The 13253-nt window shown below is 42.6% G+C and overlaps 1 protein-coding gene across 1 annotated transcript in view; it reads left to right on the forward strand.

The window, feature by feature from the left end:
* The window catches only part of LONRF2 (LON peptidase N-terminal domain and ring finger 2), a 45546-nt gene extending 32519 nt beyond the window's left edge, over positions 1 to 13027 (forward strand). Inside the window, exons 9-13 of the mRNA XM_049856374.1 lie at positions 2019 to 2137; positions 3235 to 3393; positions 6962 to 7124; positions 11279 to 11428; positions 11752 to 13027. Of these exons, the coding sequence (XP_049712331.1) occupies positions 2019 to 2137; positions 3235 to 3393; positions 6962 to 7124; positions 11279 to 11428; positions 11752 to 11943 (783 nt within the window). The 3' untranslated portion in view covers positions 11944 to 13027. The remainder of the gene's footprint in view (positions 1 to 2018; positions 2138 to 3234; positions 3394 to 6961; positions 7125 to 11278; positions 11429 to 11751) is intronic.
* The last annotated feature ends 226 nt before the right edge of the window (positions 13028 to 13253 follow it).

A 13253-nucleotide genomic window follows, 5' to 3' on the forward strand; every position in this document is an offset into this window, starting at 1 on the left:
TTCCGTAGTCTGTATAGCAATTTTTTGGTGGCTCTTATGTTCTACCCTACAATGCTTGCTGTCTCTTCCGCTAACAGAATAACTTAGTATGTGACCTGCTGCCTGTTCACACAGGAGTAAAATCTGTATCTTTGTGCCCAGTGTTGGTAGCACAGAACCTTTTATTCACTTCTCTGCTCGACTTTGCCTTGTAAAGGGCTGTGTGACGAGGCAGTGCCTAGAGGTTGTCACTGGAGTATAAGCTCCTTAAGGACACACACTGCATCTCCAGGGACCAGAACACATACCAGAAGTTCAAGAAATCTTTGCTGAATGGATGAATGGTTATGTGGAAACTACGGTATACATGGATTGCCAGTGTTCCAGAAACCGGAATATAATAAAATGAACTAAAATGCCAAATCAGAAGTTGATCTTCAATTCAGAAGCTACTTCGTGAGCTTATGTGTCCTCATACGTGTTATTATGAACGTGAACTATCAATTACATTATATATACATACAGATGTCTTGGTTACTATAATGAAAGTAAAAGAAACTTTCTGTGTTGTTCAATGAAAGGTTGTCATAAACTGATACTTTATAAAATACCTACGTCTTCAATAACAACAATTAAGAGGCAGTACTGTTGGCCCTCCATATCTGTGGATCCTGCATCTACAGATTAAGCCAACCATACAGGGAAAATAATTTGGGGGAAACAAGTTTTTCCCTGTCATTATTTCCTAAAAAATACAGTGTAATAGGTATTTACATAGCATTTGTATTGTATTAGGTATTACAACTAATCTAGAAAAAAATCTAGAGATGATTTAAAGTAAAGGGAGGCTGTGGATAGGTTAATATGCAAATATTATGCCATTTTATATAAGACTTGAGCATCCATGGATTTTGGTATCCACGGGGGTTCTGGTACCAATCCCCCATGGTCTCCGAGGGACGGACTGTATTGTGAATTAAGTAAAGATTTCTTTTAGCAGTTACTCTGTTACCTGTCATTCTCAAATGACAGTTGTCTCCAAAGGCCGAACGTGTAGTTCCCAGTCCGTTGCTGCAGTACCCTTAGCTGGTGTAGAAAGGGAAACTTGGCAGTGTGTTTAGGACTCATTCAATTATAAATGTCAGGGAATATGTGGAGACAAAAAACAGTACTGTATGGTGGATAGGAACTAATAACAACAATAATTTTTTATTGTACTTCAGGTGAAGGTTTACAGAAACTAGTTTTTGATTAAACAATACACATATTGTTTTTGACATTGGTTAACCGCTCCATGACGTGTCAGCACTCTCCCTTCTCAACCTTAGGTTCCTATTACCAGCTTTCTTCTTCCCCTTCTGCCTTTTAGTCCTTGGCCCCAGGGTTGGTGTGCCTGTTCAGTCTCATTTGGTTTATGGGTCTGTCCAGCCTTCATCTGAAGGGTGAACCTCGGGGGTGACTTCATTACTGAGCTGAAAGGGTGTCCAGGCACCATACTTTCAGGGCTTCTCCAGTTTCTGTCAGGCCAGCAAGTCTGGTCTTTTCTTTTTTGAGTTAGAATCGTGTTCTTTGTTTTTCTTCAGCTCTGTCCGGGACCCTCTATTATGATGCCTTTCAGAGCAGTCAGTAATGGTAGCTGGGCACTATCTAGTTGTACTGGACTTCGTCTGGTCAAAGCTGTGGTTAATTGGTCCTTTGGGCTAATCTTTGCCTTGTGTCTTTAGATTTTTTCATTTTCCCTTGCTCGTGAAGGGGTGAGACCAGTGGAGTATCCCAGATGGCCGCTCAGAGGCTCTTACGACCCCAGATGCTACTCACCAAAGTAGAGTGTAGAACATCTTCTTTATAAATTACGTTATGCAATTGAGATAGATGTTTCCCAAAACCATGGTCCCCCTTAGCCCCTTAGGGAGTGCTTCAGTCCCTTAGGGAGTCCCTTAGGGAGTTTGGATGTGTTTATGGAGCTTCCACGACCTTACCTTGTATAAGTTGTGCTGGTTTCCCCAGTAACAATAATATAATGTTTTCTTTGGTTGTAGTTTTTGTTAAGAAGAAATCTTATAATAACTCCTCTGATCGAAGAAATAATATCCCGATATCTGTCAGATGATTTGTACAACAGGAAGAAAATTTACGATGAAGAAATGAATCTACCCAGGTAAGTGCTCATATGCTGTACGTACTTGGATTTGAGTTCAGATTAAAGAAGAAAATTATTAACGTCACGATTTTATCTCAGATTTTTGTCTTGGCAGAGAAGTTAGAAAGCCTGTAAATTGGAGAAAATTAAGTACAAAGAGTTTATGGAAACTTAATTGCAAGAAGTTCCAGAAAATGTTTCTAAAGTGTTTTAACAGAATTTATGTAGTTGCTTTTTGTATTTAGATAAGTGATAACTAAAGTTTTCTTTGGAATCAAGAAAAGTATTCAGAAATAGAGAAAGCAATACCTAGTTCTGTGGCTCACCGAAACCTACTGCTGTCGAGTCAATTCCAACTAATAGCGACCCTGTCGGACAGTAGAACTGCCCCATAGGGTTCCCAAGGCTGTAAATCTTCATGGAAGCAAACTGACACATTTTTCTGCCACGGAGTGAGTTGGAACCACTAACCTTTTGGCTAGTAGCTGAGTGCTTAACCACTAATACCACCAAGGCAGAATTAATAATAGTCATTTTTTAATCGTTTAACGTGGTTAAAGTTTTGTGTCATGGTAACCTTTAACTACTGAGATACCTCTTCCACGCTTCTCTATTTAGAACTCATTACCTTTGACGATTACGTAGCTTTCCTTCTATTAGAAACTTGTAGCTGCCATAAGACGTAACTTGTCTATAAGTGTAGTCATATAACATGGCATGTTCTCTTAGTAAAATTAATAACATGGGATTCGCAGAAGACCCCAGACGAACTCAGAACTTCCTCGTGCTATAGTCTCTGGCTTTGTTCTCCCACTTAATACTCCATTCTGAGGGTTTTATTGTATAAATGAGAAAATTGAGGTTGGTTAGATTTATTTTACAGGGACTAAGTAGTTTGAGCCCTGGTGGTGCAGTGGTTAAGAGCTCAGCTGCTAACCAAAAGGTTGGCAGTTTGAATCCACCAGCTGCTCCTTGGAAACCCTATGGGGCAGTTCTACTCTGTCCTGTAGGGTCGCTATGAGCTGAAACGGACTTGGTGGCAGTGGGTTTGGTTTTGCGCTTCATTGTCTCCAGTGGATTGTGTTTCTAGGCTAATGTTTTTCCTTACTTTCCAGTTTGACCAGAGACATTCCCATCTTCTTGTGTTCCGCGGCCTTCCCTGTGATCACCTGTGTGCTCCATGTCTCTGAGCCGTGGTATCAGCTTATGATAAGAAGATGCATGGAAACTGGCCTCAAGCGGTTTGGCATGTGTTTGTCTACTGAAAATAGAGGGTAAGAGTTAATCGGTATTCCAGAGGCCCTAGCTAAGTGGCGTAATTCGTAGTTTCTCGAACAGTTTAGGAAGTGTTTGAAAATCTCCAGTGGCTCCCATTATGTGACACGGGATACGTTTCAGGCTGTCCACGATCTAATCTCAGCCTGGCTTTTAGCCCATCTCCCGCTTCCTTTTTTCAAACATACTTGTGAGTCTGCTACTGTATGACATGCCCTTTTCTAAATACAGCTTACGGGTTTCCTACCTCCGTGCCTCTATCACGTATGTCCCTTTGCTTGGAGTTTTCTCACAGCTCCTCTGTATGCAGAGAAATCCCATTCGGCCTTCAAGGTCCAGGAATATTGCTCCATGAATCCTCTCTGTATCTCCACAGTCAGAAAAGTTGCATTCTTAACAAAACTCATGGCATTTAAAAAAAAAAAAAAAAAAAAGTCTCCTGGTTTCACATCATTCATCCTAGGGGAAGGTGTTCCAAGTCAGAAGGCATCTTTCCTGATGGTTTGTCGTCATTGTCCTTAGGTGCCATAGAGTTGGCTCTGACTTATAACAGCCCTACATAAAACAGAACAAAATACTGCCTGGTCCTGTGCCATCCTCACAGTTGATGGTATGTGCGAGCCCATTGTTGCAGCCAGTCCATCAGTCCAGCTTATTGAAGGTCGTCTTCCTTTTTAACTGACCCTCTGTACTTCACCAGGAGCTCTGCTGGTATAGTGGTTAAGACCTTGGCTGCTAACCAAAGGGCTGTCAGTTTGAATCCGCTGGCCACTCCTCGGGAGCTCTATGGGGCAGTTCTACTCTGTCCTACAGGGTCGCTCTGAGTTAGAATAACTCGATGGCAACAGGTTTGGGTGTTTTTTTTTTTTGACTACTTCACCATGTATGATGTCCTTCTCCAGGGACTGATCCCTCCTGATAACACCACAAGCCACCACAGTATGACAGACGGACCAGTGAGTGGTGAATCTGGTTTGGGGACATAGCATCCTTCCTATCACTTGGCTTCCTGATCCCCTAGGATTTTACCAGCATTGGCACAGCCATGACTAGGTGACTACCTCATGTTGTAGCTGGCGCATGATTAAGACCATGAAAGAGGCAGACACGTGGCAGAAGAGAGCACCCATTAGTTTTGCCGACCATCTGCAAGGGAGCCTGGGAAATGTAGTCCACCTGTGTGCCCAGGAAGAAGTAGAGAATGACTTTTTAGAGCCGTCCAGCAGTTCCTGCCACAAATACTTAGGAATAAATCTTTATAATACGCATAGGACTTCTATGGAGGAAATTCTATAACTTTATCGAGAAATATTAAGCCTAAATAAATGGAGAGAAATAAGTGTGTTCATGGATGCAAAGACTCCATGTCTTAGAGATAACAGTTCTACCCAAATTAGTCTATGAATCTAAAGTAAGTCCCACTGAACATCCCAAGGCAGCTTATTTGTGGAATTCCCAAGCTGATTTTTATAATCAGTATGAAAAAGCAGGAGCCCTGGTGGCATAGTGGTTAAGAGCTCAGCTGCTTACCAAAACCTTGGCAGTTCAAATCTACGAGCCGTTCCTTGGATGTGCTATGGGGTGTTCCTACTGTGTTCTGTAGGGTTGCCGTGAGTCAGAATTCACTCGACAGCAACAGGTCTGGTTTGTTACGGGTTATAGAGAAGTGGAAGACCTAGGCCATGGGCGTGCTAAAGATAAAAACTGAGCAAGGTGGGAGAACATCAAGGTTAGAAATCATATTAAGGTAGGTTGGGGTAGATGAGTAGATTAGTAGAATAGTGATCCAGAGACAGGTTCACCCATATATAAACTTGAGATCTTTGTATAATTTCTGTGAAAAAAAGTAAATGTCAGCAGAAAGTGCCGAGAAACTTTGTAGGTAGTCCCAACAGGAAAAAATCTATTCCATACCTGACATTCTATTCACAGGGTAACACGTACACTATTCTAACTTGAAATGTGGAAAACAAAATACAGAAACTTTTAAGAGGGGATATTGAGGACTATTTTTGTAGTGAGGGAATAGGAAAAGATGATTTTTTTTACACAAGACACTGAGCATAGACCATGAAGAGGCCAAGAAATCTGACTATTAAAACTTTGTTCATTGAACGTCAGCAAAAGGGAAGAAACAAGCTACAGGAGTTCACTTCCACCATGGATAGAGAACAAACAAAAACCAAACAGATAAAGTACAGAATCATGAGTGTCTTGAGGGTGCTCAGGTAAACTGGTAGCTTGAAATCCAAGGAAAGAGAGCCCTGCCGAGGGGAGACTAGATGAGGCACTGGCTCACCTGGGGCATACCCCAGGAGAAAGAGACAAATGTGTGTAAGAAGAATTCGACTAAGTTTTTCTTTTTTATGAAATTACTAATGACCACCGGGGCTAGTGTGAGTGTATAGGTCTCCCGGGAGGTGTAGACAGAGGGGTGTTTGTCCTCACAGGTTCTTCTCCACAGACACCTTGCCAGGTGCTCACGAGGAAGAGTTGGGCTAGGGCAGGGCATTGGCTGCGGGAAAGGCCCTGCCAGGACCCTATTCCTTAAGTAAAAGTCTTAAGGCCGTGGGGGTGGGCGATCAAACTCTCACCTGAGGGAAAGGGTCAAAACCCACTGAGACTGGGCTACGGATGAGAGCAAAGGCCCTTTAACCTTGGCTCCTGTGCCGCGGGCTGGCTTCAGTTGCACAGGGGCCCCACACTCAAATGGGCCCCATACTCTGTTTAATGCATTGCGGCTTGAAATTCTCTTAACTTTTGAACGTGGATTTCTGTATTTTTGTTGTGCATGTTTTTGTCTTTTTCTAGGGTAGCAGTGGCCCTTAGCAATAGCCAGACAATCCCATTGTCTATAAGTTACTGTCTTCCTGTGTTTTTTTAACATATAATAAACACCGGTTGTTGTGTTGCCTGGTGCACCATTCCAAATCATGACTGTGGTGAGATGCGTTTTGAATTTTTTGAGATAATTTTAAGAAATAATACAGAGAGATGCTATATGTACCTTTACTTAAGGAAACTAGAGTATACCATCACCATCAAGACTTAAATGGCATTGATAAAATCTGCTTACCCTATGGAGGTTTCACCAGCTTGCATTGAGCGTGTATATTTAGTATGTGTTTAGTGTATTTGGGGCCCTGGTGGCACATTGGCTAAGAGCTCAGCTGCTATGCAAAAGGTTGGCAGTTCGAATCCACCAGCCACTCCTTGGAAACCCTGTGGGCAGCTCTACTCTGTCCTATAGGGTCACTATGAGTCTGAGTCAACTTGACGGCACCGGGTTTGGATTTTTTAGGTTTTGTTAGTGTATTTGGTATCAGTATGTGTAGGTAGTGTGTGCGTCTGTCTGCGACTTTAACACGTGACCACGACCACAATCACCACAAAATACAGATCAGAGCAGAAATCACAGTAGTCAAAACAGATCCATCCCAAGGACTCCTTCTGCTACCATCTTATGGCTACAGCCACCTCTCTCTCACCCAAACTCATCGCAGGAAGAAAAAAAAAGGCCTCGTGCACTTCAGAAACCACTGTCCTTTCTCTTACGTGTCCTTGCAGGATTTCAGAGTTCGGCTGCACGATGGAGATCCAGGACGTCAGAAGTTTGCCCGATGGGAGTATCGACGTAGATGCTCTTAGAGCTAGTCGGTTCAGAGTCCTGCGCTATCGTCGCAGAGATGGTTACAACACTGCGGATATTGAGTATTTTGGAGATGAAAAGGTAACGTTTATTTTACTGACCCATTTAATGGGAGTCAGTCACCTTGCTTCCCTCGGCATTGTGGGAAAACTTTGTCAGATTTTTATTGATCAGATTGCTTATTTTCTCCTTAATTCTTAAGCTTAAGAATTTACCTCAGTGGATGTTTGACCTGGAGTTGATGGAGAAAATTTCTCCTTAAAATCATCTCACTATTATCAGAGCACATGTCCACCTGCACATTGCAGAATGTGTGGTGTGATTTATTGTTGGGTTTACTCCAGGGTTCAGCAACCTTTCTATAAAGGGGGAAGATAGTAAACGTGTTAGGCTTCGTGCCCCATACGGCCTCTGTTAGGACTACTCAGCCCTGCTGTTTTAACGCAAAAGCAGCCATACAAGATGTAAACAAATGGGCGTGATTGGTTTCCAACAAAACTTTCTTTATAAAAACACATAGTTAGCAGGATTTGACTTGCAAGCAGTAGTAGTTTGCTGATCCCTGTTCTAGATATTGAAACAAGTTAATATTGAGGAGTAATACGAAGCTGTGCTTAAATAATACCTTTTAAAGTTAAATAAAGACTTGGACTCTACCTGTTAGGAATTATTTATGTGCCTACCAGATATTAGAACAGATAATTCGAAGAGATCCTCAAAAAGACTCGTAAGATTTTGCATAGTAGCCTTTTTAATCAATATCCAGAAATTAGAAACACCCCAACAACAGCAAAAAAAAAAAAAAAAACCATTGTCGCTGGGTAGATTCTGACTCTTAGCAACCCTATAGATAGGACAGGGTTGAACTGCCCCCCTGGAGTTTCCAAGGAAGGGCTGGCGGATTTGAACTGCCGACCTTCTAGTTAGCAGATGAGCTCTTGAAACCGCTGTACTGCCACGACTCCAGAAATAGGCCAGATGCCCGTTAACAGGTGAGTAGATAAACTGGTATATTCATGCAATAGAATACTGCTGAGCAAGTCAAAAGGAAGAAATGCTGTTAGGTGAGACTACACGGGTGCCTCTCATAGACACTACACAAAGCAAGAGAAGCCAGACACACACAACACATGCTGTATGGCTCCGTTTAAATGATTTCCAGGACAGGTGGAACTGGCGATGAAGTCAGGTGTGGGCTGGGCATTGCAATTGACTGGAAGGGGGTTGAGGAATGTTTTTAGGAGACGTTCCCTGTCTTGTTCAGTGTCTACGTGAATATGTACAGTTGGCAAAACTCTTTAAACAATTTATAGTGTATGCATCTTCCTGCATATAAATTATACCGCCACCAAAAAGTTAAAAATGCTTAGAAAGAGGGAATCTTTGGAATTATTGTGCCCCTCTTTCTAATTCTTTGGTATATATTGGAAATGCAGAAGTGAGAACGTTCAGCCACACCACATAATGAGCCACAGTTCACGCTAGAAATCACTTGGGAGGTGGGGGCAGTGACATATGTTTGTGATCCTTGTGAGTAGTGTACCTACAGCACCAGCTGTCTTTGCCCCTCTTCCAGTTTACTGTTTCTGGTGGTCTCAGGCTTTGTGGACACACAGCTTTCTGGGGCAGAGGAGGCCAACACAGGCAGCTTGGACTCCAAAGCCTGTAGACCAGAGAGTTAGGTGTTAAGACTGTATAACTAAATGAGGTAATTCTCAGGGTCTTCTGCTTGACCGATAACAAGCCTGGTGAGGATTTTCCTGCCTCTTGTCGTGGGTGAGGGCTTTACATGTTGAACGTGTTTGTTCTAGGACGGGGCGCTTTACATAGCTACAACACAAGGTAATATTAGTTTCTTTTTAAGAATATCTTACATAGACATGAATGTTTAGTTTGTGTTCAAAACTGGGACCTTGGACCAAAAGCAAAGAAGTTGCCGGGATAAACTGAATACTTCAAAGGTCAGCAGAGCAAGGGCGGGGGTTTGGAAACAATGGCTTAAGGGGACTTCTAAGTCAATTGGCAAAATAATTCTATTATGAAAACATTCTGCATCCCACTTTGAAATGTGGCGTCTGGGGTCTTAAATGCTAACAAGCGGCCATCTAAGATGCATCAATTGGTCTCAGCCCACCTGGATCAAAGGAGAATCAAGAACACCAAGGTCACACGATAACTAAGAGCCCAAGAGACAGAAAGGGCCACATGAACCAGAGACCTACATCATCCTGAGACCAGAAGAACTAGTTGGTGCCCGGCCACAATCGATGACTGCCCTGACGGAGCACAGCAGAGGACCCCTGAGGGAGCAGGAGATCAGTGGGATGCAGACCCCAAAATCTCATAAAAAGACCATACTTAATGGTCTGACTGAGACTAGAGGAATCCCGGCGGTCATGGTCCCCAAACCTTCTGTTGGCCCAGGACAGGAACCATCCCCGAAGACAACTCAGCAGTCAGGAAAGGGACTGGACAGTGGGTAGGAGAGAGATGCTGATGAAGAGTGAGCTAATAATATCAGGTGGACACTTGAGACTGTGTTGGCATCTCCTGTCTGGAGGGGGGATGGGAGGGTAGAGAGGGTTGGAAGCTGGCAAAATTGTCACGAAAGGAGAGACTGGAAGGGCTGACTCATTAGGGGGAGAGCAAGTGGGAGAACGGAGTAAGGTGTATATAAACTTACATGTGACAGCCTGACTTGATTTGTAAATGTTCACTTGAAGCTCAAAGTTAATTAAAAAAAAAAAAAACAAACTGGGACCTCTTGAAAGTATCGAAAAGCAAAGATGTCACCTTGAAGACGAAGGTCCTCCCTGATTCAAGCCATGGTATTTTCAGTTGCATCATATGTATGTGAAAGCTGGATGATGAATAAGAAGTCTGGAAAAGAATTGACGTCTTTGAATTGTGTTAGTCCAGAATATTGAATATACCGTGGACTTCCAAAAGAACGAACAAATGTGTCTTGGAAAGAGGTGCAGCCAGAATGCGAGGATGGTGAGACTGCGTCTTATGTGCTTTGGACATGTTGTCAGGAGGGATCAGTCCCTGGAGAAGGACATCATGCTTGGTAAAGGGGAGGGGAGGGAGGGTCAGCGGAAAAGAGGAAGACCCTCAACAAGGTGGATTGATACAGTGGCTATAACAATGATTGTAAGGGTGGCACAGGATCGGGCAGTGTTTTGTTCTGTTGTGCATAGGGTCGCTATGAGTTGGAACCGACTGGACAGCACCTAACAGCTACAACGGCCTTTTAAAAGCTGAAGATGATTCTGTGCTTTCTAATGTAGTTTCTCAGTTCTAAAAAAAGTGTCACAGGTGTTGGAGTTTCACAACCAGAAAGGACATTAATGGTGTATTTCTCGCTTCATAGGTGAGAAAGTGGCATCTTAACGAGGCTGTGTTTACACACGCATCAGTGGTGAAGCCACAACTGAACTACGTTCCCTGATTCCCAGTTCAGTGTTCTTTCCCCTCTGATGGGTTTTCCTAAGTAGGACTGAGATGTAACTTAAAACTACTTATAGGGAGATGGGGACTCAGAAGCAGAGAGTGGCACCTCTGAGGTGTGAGGAGGTGGGGACTCAGAAGCAGAGAGTGGCACCTCTGAGGTGTGAGGAGATGGGGACTCAGAAGCAGAGTGGTACCTCTGAGGTGTGAGGGCGCACGGTTCGCTGAGATTGATCAGCAGAAGGGTAAGGTGATGGGAGGTATAGTTGCCATAACACATCTTCTGGGATGTAGTTTGGTGACGGGGAATACGGTCCTTTAAATACCTAACTCTGCTCGGTGATTCTGCTGGAAAACTATTTGGGAGAAATAATTCTCTTCCCTGCCATGAGAAGAAAAACGCATTTGCATAAATATTTGTGTCGTTGTGTTAGTCTTAAAAATAAGTTGGGAACGTTCAAAAAATATCCTACATGAACAGTTAAGTAAATTACAGTGCATCTCAGATATGTAATTGCGTGCAGACATCGAACATGATTCATGATAGTGTGGGAGATAAGCTGTTAAGAGAAATACTAACGTGGTTGTTGATAGATCACAACTATGTTAAATTTGTGTACTGAGCGTACATGATTTTTGCGAAACAGTTATGAGTTGTAGGAAATGATAATAGTGTCCAAGTAATAAATGCCAAGAAGCCACTGAGCAGAAGCAGCAGAGGTCACTGCTTTGTGTCCTGTTTAACGGTGAATTGGTAAAATGGTTGTCTCCTTTTCCTTGACAAGGTGGAGGGTCCGGAATATGCAAACCTCGTCAGTCTTCATGATTCAGTTTACCAACAGTCTGTTTCCTGGTTTGCTGGTCTTCAGGATCGCAGGAGAGAACAACTTATAAGTCGTTTTGGGTCAATGCCAGACAAGGACTCTGAGCCACAGGTACAGTCTTTTTTTTCTTCTGTGATACCATTACTTCCTGCTGCAGGGTACTAGGAAACATTATTGCCAGGACTGTGTTTTATATTCCATTACGATGGCTTATGAACCACTTATTAACAGACCAAAGAGGGACCTTATGTGAGTTCCCCACCTTTAAATGTACGATGTAAAACTAAACTGGTGTTTCGAGGGCTGGATGCTTCGTGAGGTAGGTGTAAACGAGAAACTGCGTTTAATTCTTGGCCACGTGTCTCTTGGTTAAACAAGAGGCCAACCTGGGGAAGAGGCTTATATTTTAAGCAATAATTTTGTTTATTTTGCAGAGTCATCTTAATGGTCCTGCTTGGTCCTGGTGGGTCCTGGCAGTGTTGCCATTGGAACAAAAGGCTCAGGTGGCTCTCCTGGGCATGACCTCACTGAGAGAGCGTCTCCTTATCATTCGACGCATCCAACGGGTCACACTTAGGACGAGAAGTAGTGAAGAGCTGGCTAACACCCGTTGGGGAAATAATTGATTTTCTTTTTCTGTTAAGGCTGCTGGAAGCCCTCGTATTTTTAAGCACAGGTTAGTAGCTATCCCGTCTTGGCTTTGTAAAAATCTTTTATGATAGGGTTACAAAATGGAGCATTTACCAAAGGTTGACTCCAACTCAAAAGTTAAAAGACTGCCTGGTGGAATCTGACCCTCTGTAAGTTTAGCCTGAAGTTTGAAGCCCTTGGTTGGAAAACAGCTTAAGAAAATCTCATCAAAGCAGATGTGTCTGCAAACAGTGGAACATCACAGATGGTTTACACATGGTTTGGGTTTGGCAAGAAAGGGCTGCTTTCACAGCACAGTATCTTGTTATTCCAGGTGGGAACAGCATATTATGGCCAGTGAAAGGAAAACCACATTTTTTATCTGGAAGCAGATTTCTCAGAGCACAGGCTAACAGAAAATGTTCTTGATCTTTGTATGTCACTGGGAAATTGTCTGCAAAATGGAGAAACCAAACCAGTGTTCACCGAAGGCATTGTAATTAGTTTTTATCCAAGAAGTAATGGCTACTGAACAGAGCGGTGCTTAGTATCCCATAGAAATCCCAGATGTTGTAAATTGCACGTTGACATCAGATAAATGTCAGAGTTGAAGAAGATGCCTCTCAGAATAGTGTAGTTGGTTTGAGGGTAAATAGTTAAACACTCAGTAAAATGTGAACAGAAGTGAGTTAACGCTGTATGTGCATTGAGGTGTCCAACGTACAATCAAACCAGTCCACAGAAAATCTTGAAAGCATTATTTCATTGAGTCAATGGGTACTAAGCATTTAGGAAATCTTAGTTTTTTCTGCCAGTATTTGCATTAGAAAATAGACCCATGAGTCAGTCAGAGTTCTTCACTCTTCCAAAAATGGGGGAAGATGTTAGAAAGGTACTGTGGAATGGAACTGTGTCCCAGGAAAATACACCAAAAGAATATAGGATGGGAAGGGAGGCTGGCATAAACTATAAATACTCAGCAAGGTTTTCTCTGACACTAAGGTAAAACTTTTGTTTTTTTAAACAAGTTTTAGTGTTACTAGACCCGGTGTTATATATTAAAGAAAGATGAGTATAATCTCCAACCTCTAATGCATATTGAAAGTATTGATTAGAATAACTGTTTTAACTTGAAGGACTGAACCATTCTGCCCAACTAGCCAGATGGTTTGTGTGGTTGATTCTTGGTCTGTGAGGTGAATGTTCTTAACCGGAAAGAAGACAGAGACTAGAATATAAAGCAAATCACAGCTGGAGGTTTTGCTTTATTCGGTCAAAGTGTATGGCCTTCGAGTTTTAGGAAATA

The sequence above is a fragment of the Elephas maximus genome, chromosome 17 (assembly GCF_024166365.1).
Source record: "Elephas maximus indicus isolate mEleMax1 chromosome 17, mEleMax1 primary haplotype, whole genome shotgun sequence".
Taxonomy (NCBI): Eukaryota; Metazoa; Chordata; class Mammalia; order Proboscidea; family Elephantidae; genus Elephas; species Elephas maximus.